Source organism: Strix aluco, chromosome 3, assembly GCF_031877795.1.
Source record: "Strix aluco isolate bStrAlu1 chromosome 3, bStrAlu1.hap1, whole genome shotgun sequence".
NCBI classification, from domain to species: Eukaryota; Metazoa; Chordata; class Aves; order Strigiformes; family Strigidae; genus Strix; species Strix aluco.
In genome coordinates, this window is record NC_133933.1 from 115,946,237 (window position 1) to 115,967,341 (window position 21,105).

Genomic DNA, 21,105 nt, shown 5'->3' on the forward strand with positions numbered 1-21,105 from the left:
GTGTAGAAGTATAAACTGTATTGGAAGGCAATCTGTGTTAAACAAGGCAACACGATGATACCAGTCGGTGCAATACAGCAGCCAAACCAACTTCTGTCACAGCACAGAAAGCTTCCTAGTCATTTCTTCTTGAGAGGCACTAAAAAGTGGTTTAAAATTGTACAGTGTGTATCCATACTAATGTTTTAGAAACTAAGTTTCCTTCGGTGTAGGGGATGGGAAGGGAGGAATGGGGTTTCCTTGGCGCAGGTTTGACAGCAGCCACTGCAGCGAGGCAGACGGGGAGCTACAGCAGCAATACTGTGTGCTGTAGCAAACCTCCACAAAACCCCAGTCTGCTCTAGCCGACATTAAGGGTGCTTAGAAAAGGAAATGGGAACAGACATGAAAATCTCTTCCACTTTCTCAGACAGGGAACTGAGAAATATATTATTTTTTGAACTATCATACGCCCTTCAGTATAAGCATGAACGTATGCAATTATGGAAATATGGGTATGTTGTTTCAGCAGCTTCTATCACTTTGGGAGCAAGGCATGTTTATCACACTGCCTACTTTAGGCATCTCACCCAAATACAATCCAAATGATCAAAATTAGGAGCTTGACTTTATTATAGACATTCCCGATAAGCTGAAATGAAAGGCCTGGGGTGCACTTTCTGAGTGAGGGTGCTACTGGCAACTCCAAGAGCCTACACCGCAGAAACCCAGGTACAAGTGAATTTGGATGGAGCCATATCAGTCAGATTCTAAATACACCTGACACCTGAATGCAGCCGGCCGGACGGTTTCCTGCCTCAGCAGCCTCCTGCCGTCCACACCAGAGCACACCAGCAGGTCTTCCCCAGCACTGGGTTGCCGGTTTCTGTCACCACTGCAACTTAGCCACAGATGTTTTTTCCATGCAGCAATACCCAGGAAAATAAGGCAAGAGATAAGAGTAAACAGGAAACTTTAAAAAGGGTTGTCAGCTGTTCCCAAAGGGTTTTATAGAGATAACCCTGAGAGTTAAGAAATTGTCTCCTTCAGGTGCTTCACTTTGTGTTTTGGACTTAAAAGGCTGCTGGTAAGAGTGACCAGGAGAGCGGAGGAGTGCACACCCTTCTCTGAGGAGGGCAGGGGAGATGAATGGAAAAGAGGACACAGTTTGGCATACACATACCACAAACAACAGGTTCCCACCCGATCACTGTGTACTGACCACAGCGACCGCATCTCTAATGAACCTCACACTCTCCTGATGATAAGCATCCCAGACAGAAAGAAAGCGACAGACCCTGGGGTTCAGTGACAATCGATTCATGATTCATTAATAGACAGTTGCAAAAAGAAATAGCAAACATGAATTTTTCTATATCTTTCTGCCTCAGACAAAGACTTAGAAAAATGTTCTGTATTTTATGGTTCTAGTGGGAATGTTCTTCATGATACTTTTCTGAGTTAGGCCCGGAGAATATTTAAGACATGTGTTAATTCATCCTCAAGCCCTGCTTCTTAATACAAGACATTCCCAGAAAGTGATGGCTGAGTGGAGAGCTGTGAGAATTGCAGCTACATATTAAATATACATATATATATATAAATAGTTAATTTTGCTTCTCCTCAGTCTCCTCACGTATTACTTTAGCTTCTTTAATGATGAAGTCTTTGGAGCAAGAAGTGCATAACAGCATTTGTCTGGAAAGTGCCAGGGAGAAGCAACGTCACAGCTCTGCCAGCCCAGCACACCCCAGCAGCATCTCCCCAGACGCTGCTGTGTGTTCTGCAGCAGCTGGTCAGCATCTGTGTGGGACACCCAGACTGCCAACGTCAGGGGAAGCTGTAAAAACCTGGATCATATTTTCCATCATTTTTATAGCCAGAATGTGTATAGGTTTTAGCTGTTCTTTCTCTTGATGGTTGCACCCTTCCCAAAGAGTGATGGAGACGCCAGGATGGAGCATTCAGACCTGACTGCAGGTCTCTGACCTGTTTGCCAGGTTGGGAACTCTTTGCTACCCAGGAGAGTGCACTTTTCCTTCACAATGGTAATTCTGAGCTAGACTTTTGTTTCCCTGTGTGCTGCTGCTGAGCTACTCAGCCATGTATGTTTTCCTGTGTGGGTGGAGATAATCTCTATGTCTTTGCCAGCACCTTCTTAACTCTTTTGAAGCTAAGGGTCACATATGAGTACTTTCTGTTGTCAGCCTGTGCTTCAAAGTTGTTTCAGACTTGCTTTGTGAATGGATTATTTTAACATACTTTATTACATAATCTTGTTGAAAGAACCTTTCTGCAAGTTTAGAAATCACAAAGTTAACTAATAAACAATGTGTTGTTTTTTCTCATGGGTTTGTGAATGAATAATGGCAGAAAGTGGACAGATTTTCACTTCATATGTTTAGTTCTGCACCAATTTCATGTATTCTCCTTGTATATGTGCCATTTTTTTTGCCAGAGAGCAGAGTGCACTGGGGTGCTGTAGAGAGGCAAATATAGACAATTTCTCACTACCTTGCCAAAGCTTGAGATATCTCAAGGACCATCACCCTGAAAGTTCAAAGCTCATGCGCCAGGCAACTAGCCCCAATTTCTTTGGAGGAAAAGTTGTGGATTTTGATCTGTCTCTTGATATTTCTTGTTCTTGGGTGTAGATAGGGGAGAACTGTGGTATCTCCCACATTTCTGGAACATAGTCCCTGATGCAGAAGTTCTCATCCTACGTGTTTCCCCTTTCCATTCCCAGCCCGCACACCAGACCTCCTCCCGCACACCCATCCAGCCCCAGGTGCTCTCCTCTGCCTACTCAGGGAGTCCATGAAACTTCAGACAGAGGGGAAAACACCACAGGCTCCTTTATTCCACCTTCCAAGGTCTGGTGTTGCACAGAAAGACAAGAAGGAAGACAGAGGAAGGCAACCCGGAATGGATGGGCTTTTCCTACTGAACTCCCATACCTGAGAGTTTAACCAAATTACAGCACAGTAAGGACTGAGAGTAAGCGTGGCCTCCAGTATCCAGGCCCGCAGTATCACAAGGGATGTGCCATTGCCTGATACTGTATGTTTTCACAGGAAAGTGAAAAAGATTGAAATGTGTATGAGCTACAGAAAAATGTTTTGACAACTTGAAGTGTATGTGATCTTCAACTTTTTAGCCTAGCAATTATTTCATTGTGGATTTAAAAAAATATTTCACAGAAAAGTTTTTCTTAAGTTTTTCCTCAACATTTCCATTTTTCAGCATCAGAAAAAGGGGAAAAGCATTCCGCTGCCACCATCCCCCAATTCAGTTTTTCAAACCTTCACATATCTACTTCTGGCTTATCTTTCCTTTCCCCGCTTCCCTGTCTCTTGAGACAGAAATGCTGATCAGATGGGGTTTCCCTTCCGGACTGAGCTTTGTAGGGCTTCTCCCATATAGGAGACCAGTGCCAGTCCCAGCAAAATGCTGTGAGTTACAGGGAAGAAAACAACCAACCAACAAATGTTGGCAAGATCGCAAAATACAGAGTGTGTCTGTAGGAGGAATATATTCTCAGGCTGGGGAAATACTGAATTTTCACAACATTGAAGCAGATAAATCTGGAGGAGGATGGAATTTTTTCCCTAGCACTCCCTAGTACAAATAAACACTGCTGAGAAAACAAACTTGTTTAGGTGAGAGAGGGTTGAATTAAACAGCGGTATCCATTTGTGGTCATCTAAAGCTGCTTCTATGCAGATCGCTTATCTTTGTTTACAGCTCTAAATTGCCTAAATGGTGTGAGCAATTCTGGGGATGGGTGTATGCTGTTTATGCTTTTGTTTGGGTTTGCTTGCCCTTGTCATATGGACAGGGGTAAAATGAAAATAAGATTGCTGGTCTGACTTTCAGATCTCCTTTTTCTTCCTTTCCGACGATTGTGAAGGATACTTAGAGTATATTAGAATTTTTAAATCAGTAAATTATTCCTTCCCTATCTTGGGTATACTCTTAAATTAGCACACAGTGTCTTATTTGTGTGGCTAAAAAGAAGAAATGGAATAAAGATTATGAAGGCACCAGTAATTTGGGCACGTGGCCTTTTTGCCACATATTATATTCATGTGAGAAAGCAAGCATCTATTTGGCTACCATTGAAAAAAATCCCTGAGTTAAAATCAAGCCCCAAATCCCTACTCCATGAGGCCACATGATTTCACACTCTACCTTCAGAGTGTGATCAGACTACTAAGTGAAGGTGACTTTATAACACAGGTATGTGCTGGATTTTCCTCGGGGCAAGGGTGGGATTCCCAGAGCACTCCATGTGTCAGGGATTTGCATCCCACCTTCCCAGTTTCAAAGTCTCTTCTGAGGAGAGCTCCTTTGAAGAGGTGCTCTAGTAGGCAGTAGGGATAGGGAAAGAGAATTACTATTTTTTTAAACCTCTATAGCCAATGTGAAACATTTTCTGTGTGCAGACTGACCCAAGAAGTGGGGGCTGTAAGAAAATTAATTACTTGTAAGTTCTTTATGTGCCAGGAATAGAAAATAAGATATAAATAAATAAATAACAAAGACATGGCAGGGAAAGAAATCCCTGATGCAATAGTAAGCTATCGCTCCAGAATTACATGCTGCAGGATTATGCTCTGATCTGACTAAGAGAACTTGTGGTGTGCAGATCTACAGATCCATCTGCAAGTGGTGACAGCGATACTTCTGTTTCCCAAGGGTGAGCTAAGGCTAACTACATCCTTCTGTGCTAATTGCTACAGAATGCATACACGCACCTAGCCCAAGTCAGTGTCCAAGAGGGCATGATCAAAAACCCACTGAAATGAGTGAAAATTTTTCCGCTGTCTTTAATGGGCTTTGGATGGGATCTTGAAGCTTATACTTTAATGAACAACCAAATAGCTTTATGTTTAAAACCAGGAAAACAACTAGTGCAGGAACACAACGAGTACTTTTAATGGACACCAGATGGACAATTTTCAATCATAATTAAATCACTGCCCTCAAATAGAGACTACATTGTTTAAAAACTAAAAAGTCTTTAGACAAAACATATCAATTAGCTGAAAAAACTGTGACTCATCCCTAGCTTTCCTCTTCTCATCCCCATTGCTCAAAAGCTCTTAAAAAATTGGTTTCAGCGTTTTTCCCCTGATTATAATGCTTGATCCCTCTGTCACTGCTAAATGCAGCCTCTTAGCCAAAAATCTGCTAGAACTGTACTGATAAAACAGGGCTGCAATTCAGTTTGCTATACTCAAACAGGTCCTCACAGAGTCTCAGGTGCATCTCAGTCCTGCCAGAGGCCTTCTGCACTTTTGATATCCCCATTGTATAATTGATACCTGAAACGAAGACACATGCAGTGTCTTCAGCATTGCAGGAACAAAGCTTTCCTCTGCGACCTTTCTGCATATCTACATAAATAAGTTCTTTTAAGGATATTATGTAGGGGTGTGACAAAAAGGAACCATCATGGCTCTGTCCCCTTGCCATTACGGTCTATTTATTAACACCACCACCACAAATGCCCCAGTGCAGAGGTGAGCTCAAAACAGCAATGAACCTTGCTCACGCACAATATATTCATGCTGGTGTGAAGCTATCTAGGTCCCACAGCATGCTGTAACTTACAGGCTTACTCAAGTTTTGAATAGGGATGATGACCTTTTCTTTCTTCAGAAAGGAAGGACAGAAAAATAGATAGTGAGAAAGGGAGGGCAAAAGCCATTGGGGAAATGAGATTGTAAGTCAAAGCAAACCTATACCCCTATCTTACTATATTTTAATTTTTATTATTATAATAGCAGTCACAAATACTTTTTATAGACTCCCCTTTAAAAAATAGTTCATGAACTTCAGGGAGTCCTAGAAATTTAATTGCAATTTTTTTTTTAAATTGTAGGTAGAACAGAAAATATATATTTCTAAACTGTCCTTTTAAACTCCACAATACTGCATAAGTATTTACAATAAAAACTATCATAAAAGCTGTGTATTGCAGGTGGGAAATAGAAATTGAGAAAGAGAATGTTTTTCTTTATTTTAAGCGCATAATAAATACTATTTTTGGTTTAACTTTCTTTGCAGAACATTCACTTTGCCAGGACCATGTCTAGTTTAGAACAGCATTTATCAAACATCCTTTGTAACCTTGAACACGCACATCGGTTTTGAAGAGTACAGCATCCTGGCTAGGGTGATCCTACTGGTTCTTCTGGATTCTCCTGAATGCTGATGCATTCTCCTCTTGACAGAGACCATTTGGGAAGTACAGACTTGAGTCCAAAGCTTGGGAATGTTCTGAAAACAGGGGTTTGCATTCTGCTCATTTCTGTTTCTTCAAGATTTGGCTCTCCTTCACCTCTGTGCATTCTAATGTGGAATCATCTATCATGGGTTTTTTTTGAAACAAACACTGGAAATCCGTTCCCAGTGCTCTGTGGATCCATGCACCATGGCCTCTTGGAAATATGACGGAATGAAGTATGATAAGAAAAGGTGCAGGGTTTTTTGAGATTTCCACATTTTTGAAAGCAGAACAGAAGTTGTTGGCTCCTTGCAATAGCCTTGTTGTGTCTTTTTATGAATTTTCTCCTACTATCACATGTCATCTTATATGTGGTTACATTTAAATTACTGGGGAAAAAAATTAAACCAGTCTGAAGCAACCATTAAGGATAACAATAGATATCTCCTGTTTACCAAAACAATGTTTGAAGAAAACTAAACTCTGTTAAGAATAAAGGATATGCTGGGCTTGTTTGTTAAGACTTGGCCTAAAAAGAATGACTTCTCAGGTTGCTTTCATATGCTACTTGCTGTGTAGCATGCTTTGGGATATTAATGACTTTGGCTAACAACGATTTTGAAAGTGGTATCTTTTTTGAATTTTAATTTAACTTAGAGCTCTGCTAGTGTGTAACTAATTAAAAAAGCTTCTGGAGCTGAAACTTAGCTGACTAGAAATGGGTAAAAGCATGTAGGACTGCTCAGTGTTCAAGTTCTGCTCTGGACTTAGTTGTGTCACAATTCAATAACCAGACTGATTACCAGCAAATTACCAACCATTTACCTCAGCAACGGCTTGTCTAGCACCTGGAGAATGACTCCAGCATCACAGTCCCTTCTTTTTTGTGTGAGTTTCTTTAGATATTTAAGGTCTACCACTTAGAGAGACTTTTTAAAATTTGTGCTTATATAAAATACATTTGTAAGACATGATCTAATGGCAGTATGTGCTGAAGATAAAGTTGCTGCTGCATAAAGGTATTGAGAAAGATCAAACACCTCTTTTTTAGGTAAGACCATGTGCTGGTATCCACATATTGGTACTGACAAGCAGCTCAGAGTTCATCATGAGAAATGATGGGAGAGAAATGGTAAACGAACCATTTTATAGCCCCTGTTGCAACCTCAGAACCAAGACTACTCTTTACTTCTATGCAGGAACAACTGGTGAATATGTCCAGTTACAGATTATGTCCATCAGTAATCCCATTTTTGCTACTTCTCCGGTTATGGAGCATGGGCCACTATTTGGGCTCTGGCAATCCTAATTCTCAATGTTAATGAATGACTGCAGAAGAAAATAAGCCTGTGATAGAAATCTACACATAATGATTCCAAAATTTATCAGCACTTTTGAGGACTTAACTAATTATATGGCGAAAAATGGCCCGTGAACCACCCCCCCACACCACCACCACCAAGGCTGTGTAGGACATAATGAGTACATTACTTTGCTTCCCTGATTTTGCTGCTTTCCGCATTTTTCTGACAGTCTTACATTTCTGCCTGCCACTACCCACAAGCATATTTCTTCTCTGCCCAGTTGTAGTCAGCAGAGGAGCTGTGTGATGCACTGTTGATTAACAACCTCCAGGATCCTGTTGGATCTGAATTCCTAGCAGTGAGTAGCTGTTCCCAGCAGTATTATCTGGAGCCCCTTCGTGAATCCCAGCTCCACAAGGTGGCTCTCGATTCTTTTAAAAATACCGCCACTGTGTTTGTGGATTAAACACATCCGAGAATGATTTTGGGAACGATCTTCAGGGCTCTACAGATGCACAATGCTATAGTGGAATGCACTATCCCTTTTTTATTACACTGTGTATTTTTCTTTAAGTAAAGCTGAAAAGTAGACAAAGTCTGACACAAAGTATTACAATTTGAAGGAATGTTTCATGTTAGCTGCTCAATAAAATCTGGAAAAGGAGAAAATAAAGGCATTATATATGCCTGGAATGTGAAACGGGACAGTCAAACACCCACTGCGTGCTCTGTTCTTTTGTGGCTGCTAAGATCACCTCCTCTCCTAGAAGTTTCCTCCCCCTACTCTGTGTCTCTGAAGGATCAGGTTAACATAGTCACCAGGTATTGAAAGGTACAACCTCTGCTACTATGGACAGAGAGATAGCAGGTTGGTGCTCTTCAGGAAAGAGATCTTGCCTTTGGAGGCCAGGACCCACAATGAGGTCTTTACTTGACTCAGCCAGGACTTCAGCATCCCCAGGCAGACCTCCCAAATCATTTTGTTGCTAGCACATGTTAGCATGGCTTCAGATCACATGAGGAGATTGAACCCAAAGAGTTTTACCTCCTAGAGCAGCTCATCTGAATGTGAGGTCCTCCACTGTGGTCTGTGTCTCTAAACACCCCTGGTTGGGTGATTATCACAGATGATTACCAGCTATCTGCGGCACGGAGAGTCACAGGTGAAACTGGAACAAGACTGTGGCACTGCAATGTACCTGTGTGAGATGGGCTGGGCTGCAGCACGTGCAAAGCAGAAGTTGATGGTGCAAACCCCAAACTTGGTGCATACAACTGGATAAGTCTGCCCTTCCTCCTGGGTGCAGTATTGCTGCTTTTGGTAATCAAAAATTCAACTTCATGCTGCTCACATCCTAAGAACAGCTTAAGAAAACCCGAGTAAACTTTGGGGAAAAAGGTTATCTGCTTTCTGTCGTTTCAGATGTTTGAGGTCATATTTTCAGGTTTTCCACAGCAGGACTACAAATGTATTTAAAAAATAAAATTTGAGAGCTGAAGCTGTATAATAAACACTAACTATCGCAAAGCAATGCTGGGTGTGTCTAAGCTGTAATGTTAGATTCATTCTTGTCGCTTCCTTCAAAGCTCTGCTGAGCTCAGCCCCTCCCTGGTTATCCTCCCCTGTCGAGCTTGCTGCAACCCCTGCGCTTCGCTGCTGTTCCCACCTTTGTCCCTTCTCCTGCCGGCTCCTTGCACAACCGCGTCTCTGAGTCTTTGCCTCCACTGCACTTCTGCCTGGCACAGCTTTTCCCCTTGACACTCTCAGTAGTGTGGTCTCTTCTGAAGATTGGTTAGAGTGAAGCCATCTGCTTCTTGTTTTCCTAATTTCCCTTTCGTTTTCCGTCTGTCTTTAAACATTAATTCTTCCATGGTGCAAAAATGAAATTGTGGGTGCTAATAACTATGTATGTTTTCTATAAACTTGAATCTGGTAGATCTGCCCTGCGTTCATCTGAACAGTCTTTGGAGCAGTTGAGGTTGCTTTTCTGCTCTAACTCTTTGTAGTAGGTGTCTGACAATGGGTAGACTCTGGGGAGAATCTCTGCTACAGAAGTTTGTATCCTGGAGCCAGCACAATTTCATGAGCAATATCCCGAAGGATAGGCCAAGGGACATGTCTTTCAGTCCAATATGTAGTTTTTACGTTTTCACATGTAGAAAGTCTGCAGTCAAGAGCCAGAAATGTGATATCAGCAATGGAACTCAGTTAATTAAAAATTCAAATCAATGGAAACAACAGGACGTATTATTTATCTAAGTCTCGAATCAATCTGACTACTATGTATAATGATCTTAATTAGAAAAGTGAGCCAAAGCAGGAAGACAGTCTGTCTCCTGGCTTTGAAATTATCATACCCCTATCAGTATGCTTGGGTAACTTGTAATTAGGGACAAAGGTTACACATAATTTTATATGCTGAAAAACCGGTTTTATACATGTCATTTCAAAAAATATTTAAGAAATAGATAAAAGACTTGCTACCCCTATTATGCTTTGATTTTTTGCTACTAGATTACTAGTCTGCACTAATTAGTTGATGGTCTTAAGAAATACCCATAGAAGCTTTCCATTTATATAGAGCCTGGGTAGTAATAAGTAACTAGTAATATCAGTATTAGTCTTTGTACAACTTCCCTTACAAAGTTCGGAACCTTTTCATATCTCTGTTTCACCTGCATGGAAAATGCAGCTCAGAAAAGCACTGTGTGTTGTCCAAAAGCAGAAAGTGAGTGCTTGCTTGTTCTTCTTGTCCTGCTCATCTTCAACTGCTGCCATTGAATGTGAAGTATTCTGGTTTTGACAAATTGGCAGAGTCCTGTGATTACACTTTAACAATTTTTTTGACTAGGTGTAATTAGAAAACAGAAGTCCTAACTCCAAGGTCCTGCCTCATCAAAGCAGTCACTTCCATGCTTAATTTTAAAAAGTTCTTCAACGTAGTTAAATCCACTGAGCAGGCCCACTGCCTGCTCACAGTGTCAAGTCCCACACAAGCACTGCGCTCAGTCACAGTATCACAGATACAGCTACCCTGATTTTTTTCAAGGTAGTATTTCATCTTGGAAATTCAATAAAAAGATCAAACCTTTTCTGTCACACAAAATAGCCTTGCTTTCCCAGAACAGTATTTCCACAAACAAAAAATATGGAAATTAAAATCACAAGTAGGATCTGTTTCATCAAAGTATTAGCTACATTTCTGTGAGGTTGACAATCACCTTTTTAACATGTCAGGAATTATATGCGTAATTCTCTTTAATGGGTATTACAAATGTTCATCCCACACTGAAAAAAGATCACAGTTGGTATGAGTAATAACCTTTTCTTTCTTGAACATCAACAGTTCCCCTCTAGCTCTGTACATGTCCTCCAACATCAATGTAACCACAGCTGTCAAGGCAGCCTCACCTCTTTCTATGTATATTTTAGGTTTAATTTTTTCCCATGCTTTCACTTAGTGGACCTTTTTTTTTTTTTTTTTTTTTAAGGGCCTAAACCTGTTCTCCAATTTTGTGGGCAAATTCATCGCAATAACAGATCTCAGTGTTTAGACATCTTTAAACATTATTATTAGTGTGGAAGAAATCAAGAGACCTACATCAAGATCTGGAGGTTTGGGCTGGTTTTTTTTTTAATTGAAATTAAAATTTCAATTCATGGTTTCCCTCATTCAGGGACCTCCAAGCACTTCACATAAACGAGTTCTTGTGGCCTCCTTTTGTAGGGGCAGTAGCAGTCCCGCTCCCCACAGCTCCTGCACTGCCTCAGCCATCGCCCGCCATGTGCTCCCAGCCGCGGCGACGCGAGGGTGAGGAGGCCGCGGCCCGGCGCAGAGGCATGGCGGTGGCCTGGGGCCGGAGGGGCGTGTGGCCCCGCTGCTCCCCGGGACACCACAGTGGGGAAGCGCCCCATGTCCCCTCAGGGAAGCACCCAGATCCCCTCAGAGGTGAAGCAGCCATGTCCCCTCAGAGGGGTCGCGCCCACGTTCCCTCAGCGGGGAAGGGCCCCATGTGCCCCCAAGCAGGGGAGGGCCCTGTGCCCCCTCGGTGCCCTGCTGTCCCCCAGGGGCCGGTGTAGACCCCTCGGCCACCATCGGTGGGAGCAGCGCCGGGTCCCGCAGCCCCCATCGCCACCCCAAGCGGCACCGGGGAGCAGAGGTCCCTCGGCGCCCGAGCGCTCTCCGGCGAGGGGAGACGGGAGGACGGGACGGGACCCCGGGCCGCCCGGCGGCAGGGCGGCGATGCCCCGGCCGGGGACAGCTTCGCACCGCGGGGCCGCCGGATGCAGCCAGGCCGGGGTGCCCGGCCCCGCGGCGGGCCCGGAACGCAAGTGCCGGGGCTGCCGTTTCCAGGCCGGCCCGCGGCGCCGGCGCTCGGCGCGGTTGCGGCGGTGTGGGCCCCGGTGCGGCCGCCGGCATGGAGGAGAAGGAGGCCACGGTGGGGCCGGGCGGCTCCGCGGCGCAGGGAACGGTGGGGGCGGCTGGTTTCGCTGGGCCGGAGGGAGCTGGCGGAGCGCGGCGGCTGCGGCCGCGTGGGAGGCGCTTCCCCGCCGGGCCCGGAGGCGGCGGGCGAGGCCCTGCCCGGACCCCTCGGCGCGGCGGCCGCGGGGCCGGTGCTTGGCAGCCGGCGGTGGCGGGTGCTTTGTCCCGGGCGGGGGCTGGCGAGGGGCGGCGGGTGTGCCGCCGGCCGCCCCCTCGGGCCCGAAGGGAGCTGCCCGTCCCCGGCACACTCGTGTGGGCTGCTTCTGAGAAAAACTTTAAAAAAAATCTGTTGGTTTTCCTCTTTTCTTCTTCCTCCTCTCGTTTCTCCGGGAAGTCTCCCTTTCTCCTGGCACATCTTTTCGCCGACTTGTGCGGGCTTTCTTCCCCTGCAAGTGTTTCTTCATAGTTCTAGAAATTTATTTTTCCTTTTATCTCCTGCTCTCTACTGCTTGTCTCTGCTTCCATTTCTGATGGGTGGTTTTTTCCAAGCCATGTCTTGTGTGAGCTAGGTGCAGATTATTATTCCCCTTGTTCTAATGTTCACATGCTCAAGAGCTGCTGCTTGCCAGCTGAAATGATTTGTTCACAGTTGTCTATGACTGATAGCAACTGCTATGATGGGTTGTTATCAACCAGAGATAACATAAAGGGCATAAATACTCTCCTCTGTGAACAATCTCAAAAGCTATGTAGTAACCTAGTAATAGTGCCATTTGTTTTACTTGAACATGTGAAACTCTGTTGTTTTTGTTTTCCCTTTAGAGAGATTTTAACGAACGCTGTGCCCAATGTTCAGAAGTGAACTGGGGTCTCACTGATGGAGGCAGATTTTATTGCAGATCTTGCCACAATGTTACTGAGGTAAAAAGCTAAGTTACTGGCCTTGGAAAGGATTTACGTTGCTTGCTTTTTGGTTTTGTATTAAGAAAATGTTAGATTTTTCTCCTTGGCATTAGGAATTGAAGGCAGTATTGTGATTGTTACTTTTTCATGACATTGTTTAAAACTAACGTTCCTTTAAATCACAGAATTTAAAATGACCCATCTTTAGACGCTGAGTTGCTGTAGCTGTAGTGCCGGAACGCTGTCTAGGTGCCTTAGAAGTATTGCCTGAGTATTGCTGCACGCTAGTACAGTACCAGTGGGGGAAACCCTGATACATACACATCACTGTATGTCCAGGATAGTAATTTTCTGGTTTTACAACTTCTCAGTGAAAAGTTCAGAATGTTGTCTCCCTTTACTTTAGGAAATTTGAATAAGTTCCTCTATTATGTTTTATGATGGGGCAATCTGCGCAAGTTAGTCCTGGCTTTTTTTATTGCTAAGATATATTTCTGTTTTACAGAAAATTACAGAAGTTGAAAACACTGATTTTACTTCTAATATAAGAATCCAGACAGTCTCCAAAGGTTTAAGAAAGCAGGAAAAAACTGGTATGTATGAGTTTCTCTTATTTCGCATGAGTGGCTGTTCAGCCAGGGTTCACCTAACCCATTATGTCTTTGATGGTGACCAAAAGCAGATAGCTAGGAAAGACTGTAAAAGTGGGAACAAAATACACCTCCCAAATGCTGTCACAACCTTCAGCAGCCACTTTTGGTGACTTCCTGAGCCACAGGTGACCTCTGTGAGCCTGGTGGTGGGTTTTCTTGGATTGAACAGAGCTATATGTGACTTACTGCTGCTTTGATTTGTGGAAGCCAATACTCACTGAGGATACTGGTGGCACACGTTCAGATGTGGTGTTTGTTCCTTCCTCGTGATGGCTATCACAAAACCAGAAAAGTTGTCTGTCTTCACAAGTGAGATGTGACAATGGTCCAGCTGTTAGAATGTCGGTCTGGCTTGCGTTACAGGTACTTGCACCTGTAACCTTACACACACACACCTACATGGAAGAGATTCCATGTAGTTACAATAGCTAAACCAATATTACATCTGTCACCTGGAGTCAGTTCTATACTTTTAATTTAATGATTCGGAAGAATAGTAGTCATTACATATGTTGATATATGCCATAAGAATGATATGGTAAGGCTGCTGCTGGAGCTACGTATATATACTGTGATGGCTGGATAGATGTTTTACTGTTGTGGCCACTTTCAAAAAGCAAAAATGCATTACAATGCTAAATGAAGCATGGGGTTACCTTTGTCTCTGATACGCTGACCTATCTTTGCTCTGCTGCGGTGGCGGTGGATTACTGCATTCCCTTGGAAAGAACAATTGTGTGGAAGTGAAGGGAGGAGTGAAAAGGGGAACAACTTTAACATCTCCACTTGTCATTGTCGTGTATTGCTCCTAAAGTCTGAACTGTGTACCTCTTCATGCTTTTTATTTCTCCTGTTGGGAGAGTCATTAGCCATCCTCCAGGCTTCTTAGGAGAGAAATCCTTAGCTTCACACAGTCCATTCTGTGAGAGCAGTTACATTTTATTATGGCAGCTTATTTTCATACATTTATAGAAGTAAGCTGTGTCTGTGGTTAACAGTTAAAGCCAACATCATTAAAGTAGGGCAGAAGCTTTGGGCAGATAACTTCTAAGATGGTGAGATGCAAGGTGTCATTGGAAGGAAAAATGATGAAGAACAGGTGTGGAGGGAATGAAAAGGAAGTTGAGAAGTGCAGAGAAAATTTCTAAAACCAATAGCCTGTAGAAAAGGAGTTTAAATATAGAGAGGTAAGGGTGAAAACTAAATGAAATGCAGTCTGAGGGAATAGTTAATAGATGGGAGCAGGCCCACTCCTCATGAAATTCGTGGGGTGCTGAGATTTGCTAGAAGCTTGGAATATCTAAGAAAGTTTCTTTCATTTAAATATATACAATTCTGTGGGAGAGAGTGGTGAAGAACATGGTGATACTGGTTGTTTTTTGCCTGACTCACCACCATAATGTGTTCCAGTTTTCTGTGCCAGGGATGGGAAAGAAATGATTGTATTTCATTTTTTAATGATAGGTTTTCAGTTATTTTAAAACTGGTCACTTAACTCTCCACTTGAATACAAATGTCACACTAGCAGTTATAGTGAAATATATTATTCTTGGGGAAATGTGTGGAGAATAGTGCTTGTTCAGTAGCTTTTCTTCTTGATTAAGACAGAATAAATGGAAGTTAATGGAGTATTCAGTGTAGCTGGTCTATGCTCTAGGATCTGAAATTATTAAATAGAGACACCTGTCTCTGTCCTGATACCAAGAGAACAGAACATTAGGTGAAAATAAGTGTGCATAAGGTTAAAAAAACCCCCAGAACAGTACAAAAAACACTTTTTTTTTTTACTTAGATGGAGGCTGCGAATGGTATGTTTGTGAAGGCTTTCAGTTTGTACTCAGGAAACAAGCTGAAGCTTTGGAAGCGTTAGGAGTATGTCCACAAATGAAGGTATGTAGGTGTCAGTGTGAGTTGTACACACTGTGTGTGAGTTACAGGAGTTGTTATTTTAAAATAGTGTAATTTTTAAAGTGAATTGAACAACTCACTGTTTAAAAACATCAAGCATATGAAAACAAACTATCTGCTAATTTTAAAACATAGTTTATAAATGACAGTTAATAAAATTAGAGCTGGAACATTGCTCTCTGTTCTCTCAACAATTAATGATCTTGTAAACTTTGTACTAATCACTATCCGTTTGTATTTATCAGGATGAAGTTCTGTGGAATTTTTGGAGGTGTTACCTTCAGAAGACCAAACAGGCGTACTGCGACAGACCAGCTGGGGAAACTGTCAGACCATTATCAGTAAGTGAAAAGCTCAAATCCCCTGAGATGTTGGGTATCTTTTCAAAAAGCAGCAACAGAAACCTTCTTTGTTCAAGCCACATATCTAGCTTGCATTAATGTCACTTCAGCATGAAAGATGTCTTCTAAGCAGGGTTCCACATGTCCATTTTGTTGTTCCTTTTTCTCCTATTTTTCCAAATATGGAAAACTGCTTATTTAAAAACAATGCTTTGTCTCGGCACAGCTAGTCAGTAGATAGAGCAGAACTTAAAATACAAAATGCATCATCAGCTACCAGCCTTTCCTGCCTGCTGTCTTTAAGTTACTTATTTCACCAAGCTTTGATTTTATGTATTCTCTATTTTCTGGTCCTTGTAGCAGGTTGAAATGGAATGTAATAACTAGAAGTCTTTTTATCTTGAGAAATCCTTTAAAAATACTTTTTTTTTTTTCAGCATTTCTTTATGTACTTGTGATTCACAGAGAGAGTAAAAATGTGAACAGTTTGAGCTTAAACTTTGTTTACTGTTGATCTTGCATCTATCATGCTTTATTTGGTTTCTTCAGATTGGAACCGTAACTGACAGTAGATAATACAATGATTTATTTACAAAAAACAGGTATGTGATAGCAGTACCGATGTGGACAGTGACCCAGAGAGACTTAGCCTTCTTTACTCGTCTCTCTCTGAGAGTGAGGGGGATCTACAGACTGATTGCAGCTTTGTCTCATCAACTAGCAAGGTCTCAGGTAGGAGCAATGAACTGAACTCTCTAGAAAACATTTTTGTACAGTTTTTTAATATAAATAAACACATGTAAAGTGTATTCACATACAATGAATTGGAGGAACTGGTTGGAAAGTGTAAAGTTTTCCGTCCTGTTTGCCACTAGAGAACTTTATATTCTACCAAAAATAAAAGACTTTCCCTCCAGCCTCCACCCAAGGAGATGAAAGTTGAACAGGACCTGGAAATATAGTGAGAAACGCAGGAGGGAGTTCTATTTTATAGCGAGTTTGCTCCATTCCTTCTGTTTGGAGTGAGAAAAAGGTGCTATTGTATCTGCAGAGCTAGATGTTCACAAACACAGCAGCCGTAAAGAATAAGCACTTGTTTAGCTAATAGCAGAGCTGTCAGTCGTGACTTTGATGTTAAAAAACATGAGTTTATTCTCTGAGGGGGGAATACTTTTTTTCCTATCCCATAGATATATTTAGCTTTCTAATTTTTTCCTTACAGTATCTTTGGTATTTCTGTATCTTTTGTCTCTGCATTCTTTTTACTACTTTCCCTATAACCCCTTCTATCAAATCCTTCTTTTAGCATTGCATCATTTTCTCCTTTCTGTTCACAATATCAATTTGAAAATATTTACAGAATGCTAAACATTTTAATTAAAATGTTATAGAAAATTGGAGTGTTTGGTGCTACTAGGCAACTGTAATGCCTTGACAGTGCTGCAACATCTGGTATTGGAAGTGCAAGGCGCATTTGAAAGCTTATGTTTGTGTTTTAAACTTCTGACGGTTTTTCTTTTTTGCTTTATTCTTTGCTTGCCTTTTCCTTCTTTGTCTGTTTCAGTGTTTCTTTTTCCCCTGTTACATACTAGCCTCTTGTATGTCCCATTTCTGTTCTTCTATGGTATTGCCTGTCTGCCCTCAGAAGAATGCAGTCTCGTTCTTTCATGTTTTTATCTTTATTTCATAAAATCCAGAAATGGTAATAGAATGAGAAACTTGATCTGCAGCAATTAAAAAAAAAATAAGAAATTTTAAAAAGTCCAAACAGAATTAGAGAGGGGAAAAAGGTGGAAAAATGGTGACACAAATTTTTGTGAATATAACGTAAGTACCTTTCATCCTTATATATTAAAATGACAACATTTTCAGGTAAAGAGTCACTGTATGTTTGTACATGTAGCAGATCTTGGGTGTTGCAGAAGTATGTATTATGTGAAGAGGAAAGAATTGAGTGAAAAATTTCTAGTGAAAATATTCCATTGAATTTTCTTCCTCTTTTTGATGTCTAGGGGAACTCCTTTCTTCCTTGGTACTTGTGCCTTTTATAGTTATGTTTCTTAGAGTTTTAGAACAGCTAGATAGTCTTAAGATAGGCCATAATTTAATGTGTTCTTGGTCTGTTGTTTCAGAGATTGAATGCAGGTTTAAGTAGTCATTTCACTAAAAGCATTTGAAATTAATTAAGAGTTCAGTGTAAAGTAACTTTTGGTGAAATCAAGCAAACAGAAATTGTTTTGTATATTTAAATTTAACACAAGTAATACTAAATGTGTTCTAGTTAATTATAAGTTCTTGTGAAGATTCATAGGTTTCCTTTTCTGTGCTGTTTTTACTGAGCTGTTATTGCTACAGACTGGAAACCTCAACACCCTTTTTTTCTTAAGAGGCTTGTCCAACCGGCAAGCGCTTTTTTTTTCTTTTTTGTTATTTTTGTATAGGGTTAATAGCAAATTCCACCGAGTATAGCACTGAGATACTGCTAGAGAAGCCTATTAAACTCTTAAATTATTAGATGTGTGTAACTGTGTGTTGTCATGCATTGCATAACCTGGAAGAAATAAAAGGAAATTGTGTGCCATCATTAAGGCTACAAATATAATGAGGATTATTTTAAATTGAGTTGAATGTGAAATTAATAATGAAGCTTCAGTTGTGAAGCTGTCTTTAAGCACAAGTATCCATGTAAAAGGTGAAACTGTTGACTAAAAGGATTAACTGATGTTGCTGCTTTTGTTCCCTGACACACCTATACGTGATAGACCTCGCAGGATGCTCTCATCTAGACCATGTCTTAGTCTGTATCAGCTGTATGTCTGAGACGGTTCTTTTAACCCCTTGCTGTCTCCTTAGTGCTACTGGCCGCTGTTTTAGGGGCCGGTAGGTGGCATCAAAGACCAGTTCTGTCTCAGGAACACAATATTCACAGTCTCTTCGTACTGTGAATCAGTGGGTGCTGGACCTCTACCGCTGACCGCTGTCACCTTACAGGTTTGGCTGTCACCTGCCAGCATAACCATGGAGCTGCCAAGCTCTCTGATGTTTTAAACTGTTTTTTGCAGGCTGCTTGCCATGGCCCTGCAGCTCCCAGCTGGGGAGCTGTGGATCCAACCCTTGCTGTTCCTGTCTGAACAGGTGAACAGTCTGTGGGGAAACTGAGTGAGAAAATCTCTACAGAATCGATGCTGATGTATTGTGCTGGTGTGCTTTAAATGCATTTTCATCCCTCCTGACTGGGTCATGATGTAGGGAAGAGAGGCTTTTACTTTTTTTCTGCCTCCTTCCGTGAATTCCTAGGTTTCACTGCTGAAACTAACTCATAAATCGCTCTACTAAATTAAATTTCTCATTGATGCTTCTCTTAGTTTTTAGTGATTCATCTCAGTAAGGAAGTAGGGAGGTCTGGTTGTTTGTTGTTTGGTTTTTTTTCACCCTCTTCACCATTTCCTACATTTTTGTTCCAAAGGTGTTTCTTTGTCATTGAATTTAGATCAGTTTTTTAAAAGAATACCTGTGTTTCCACAGTTGGAGATTATACGGCAGATGGATACGCACCTTAACCCCAGTAAAATTTCTGCAATGGAAATCATTTTCTCGTTAAAGTCCTGACTGTGCTGAAGTTTAAAACTCTGTGTTTTAATCTCCAACTCTGAGGCATTACTTTAAGTACATCACATTTTGCCTTGTTTCTACACTGTTCCCTTATCTCTCAAATGAAAAATAGTATTTCCAGCTCATAAGTGCTGCTAGTTACACATTGTTTAGCAGTCAATGTCCTTCTAGAACTCCAGGTTTAAGGGTAGTTCCCAACAAAAGGTCTGTTTTGATGGGTAACGGAGTTTTGTCTCTTCATATGATCCAGTGTCTTAGTCAAGTGAAATAGCAGTTTATGAAACAGGTGGTCATATTGTGGTAGGTGTATAAATTAGAGTTAAGCTGTTTAGCAGAAAAGTACACAAACTACCAAACCACTCAAAGTAATGATTTCAAAATGTTATTAGTTGCTGAAGAAGCGTCCTTGTATATTCCTTTGTCTTGTTTTCTATATACCACGGATTGTGTGTAATATCATAACAATTACTTTTTTTTTCCCCCTTTTCTGTTTTTAACATAAACCCAAGAAAGCACCTCGGTGCGCTCTCGCTCTGGATCAGTAGATGGTAGCTTGTATTTAATGAAGAACCCAAAGGAGAAACTGAGGATGACGATGCCAATGACCCTTTCATTTTGTTACATGGCATTACTCTGGGTGAGAGAAACAATGACATTATCTGAGCTCTTAAGGTATGGATAGTCTCTAGTGAAATATTTGTTGCTTTTATAAATAATAAACTTTTTAAAAATTAGACCTTACTATTGCCCTCTTACTAATTTGCTCAGTAATAGTGAGAAGTTCTCTATATATGTCTTTTCTTTGACATAACAATTCCTGAGAGAATGTTCTCCTCTGTTGATTGCAATTAATCTCGGAGAGACCTGTAAGGGACAAGGTTTTGGAGCTAAAGAAGCTTTTTATCCTTCTCCTTCAGAATTTCTTAAGATTCACTGGAGGTGTGTATGGTCACACTTTTGCTATATTTGCTGTAGTCAGCATGCCAGAATTAAATGAGTAAACATTCTCCAGGACTTACATCAGTGTCATCATACAAACAATACCAGCAGTATATAGGGATCTGAAAGGTAGCTAAGTAGCTTCACGCAATGGAGTTGGACACAGAAATTAATATAGGAAGTCCTTTTTTGTCTTCATATCTTTGTAATTATCAGAGTTCAGAATAATACAGCTTTTAATATAGTAGAAATGTTCTAATAATAGGGTTTGATGCTGAATGGAGACTGTCAAACTACTGCTGACAATGCAGTTCCCTTCTGCTATGAACACATTACTGATTTACTTAAGGAATGAAAAATAATTCATCAACTTTTCTTGTTAGCAGTAAATATTTTCAATCAGGCCCAAATAATAAATTCAGGACTTCTTAGATTTTCCTTGAAAGGCCTTTTGTATACTGATACTCCTTTTTAACAAGTGTTGAAATATTGGGTATTTCTAAAAAGATGGTGAAAAAATGTTACTTTGCCAAAATTTAAGGAACAGAAAGACTCAAGTAACTGTATGTTGCCAAATCAAATTGAAAACTCGCACAAAATAAAAACTGATTCAAAATTTAGTTGATACGGTAGATTTCGGTTCTTTAACTTTTATTTTTCAAATATATAACCTATGAGCTAAAAGGCAAGGCAATGAGTACATCATCCCCCACCTGTGGTGCATGTAAGTGTGATGAATGCAAGGAAAGTTTACCCCAGAGCCTGATCTTCCATCATGGCCTCTCTCCCCCTGGAGTGTGAACTTCCACC

The 21,105-nt window shown here is 41.3% G+C and overlaps 1 protein-coding gene across 6 annotated transcripts in view; it reads left to right on the top strand.

Annotated features, from left to right (window-relative positions):
• Positions 1 to 11,761: 11,761 nt before the first annotated feature.
• TAF1B (TATA-box binding protein associated factor, RNA polymerase I subunit B) overlaps positions 11,762 to 21,105 on the top strand; it is a 49,552-nt gene continuing 40,208 nt past the window's right edge. For 2 of the 6 annotated variants that reach the window (XM_074820042.1, XM_074820044.1), the window contains exons 1-7: positions 11,762 to 11,988; positions 12,762 to 12,860; positions 13,348 to 13,435; positions 15,288 to 15,385; positions 15,649 to 15,744; positions 16,347 to 16,476; positions 19,866 to 20,028. In XM_074820042.1, coding sequence (XP_074676143.1) covers positions 11,935 to 11,988; positions 12,762 to 12,860; positions 13,348 to 13,435; positions 15,288 to 15,385; positions 15,649 to 15,744; positions 16,347 to 16,476; positions 19,866 to 20,028 — 728 coding nt within the window. In that variant the 5' untranslated portion in view covers positions 11,762 to 11,934. Of the gene's footprint in view, positions 11,989 to 12,761; positions 12,861 to 13,347; positions 13,436 to 15,287; positions 15,386 to 15,648; positions 15,745 to 16,346; positions 16,477 to 19,865; positions 20,029 to 20,113; positions 20,296 to 21,105 lie in introns of those variants that run through there. The other 4 variants (XM_074820043.1, XM_074820045.1, XM_074820047.1 and 1 more) reach the window with 4 other exon arrangements.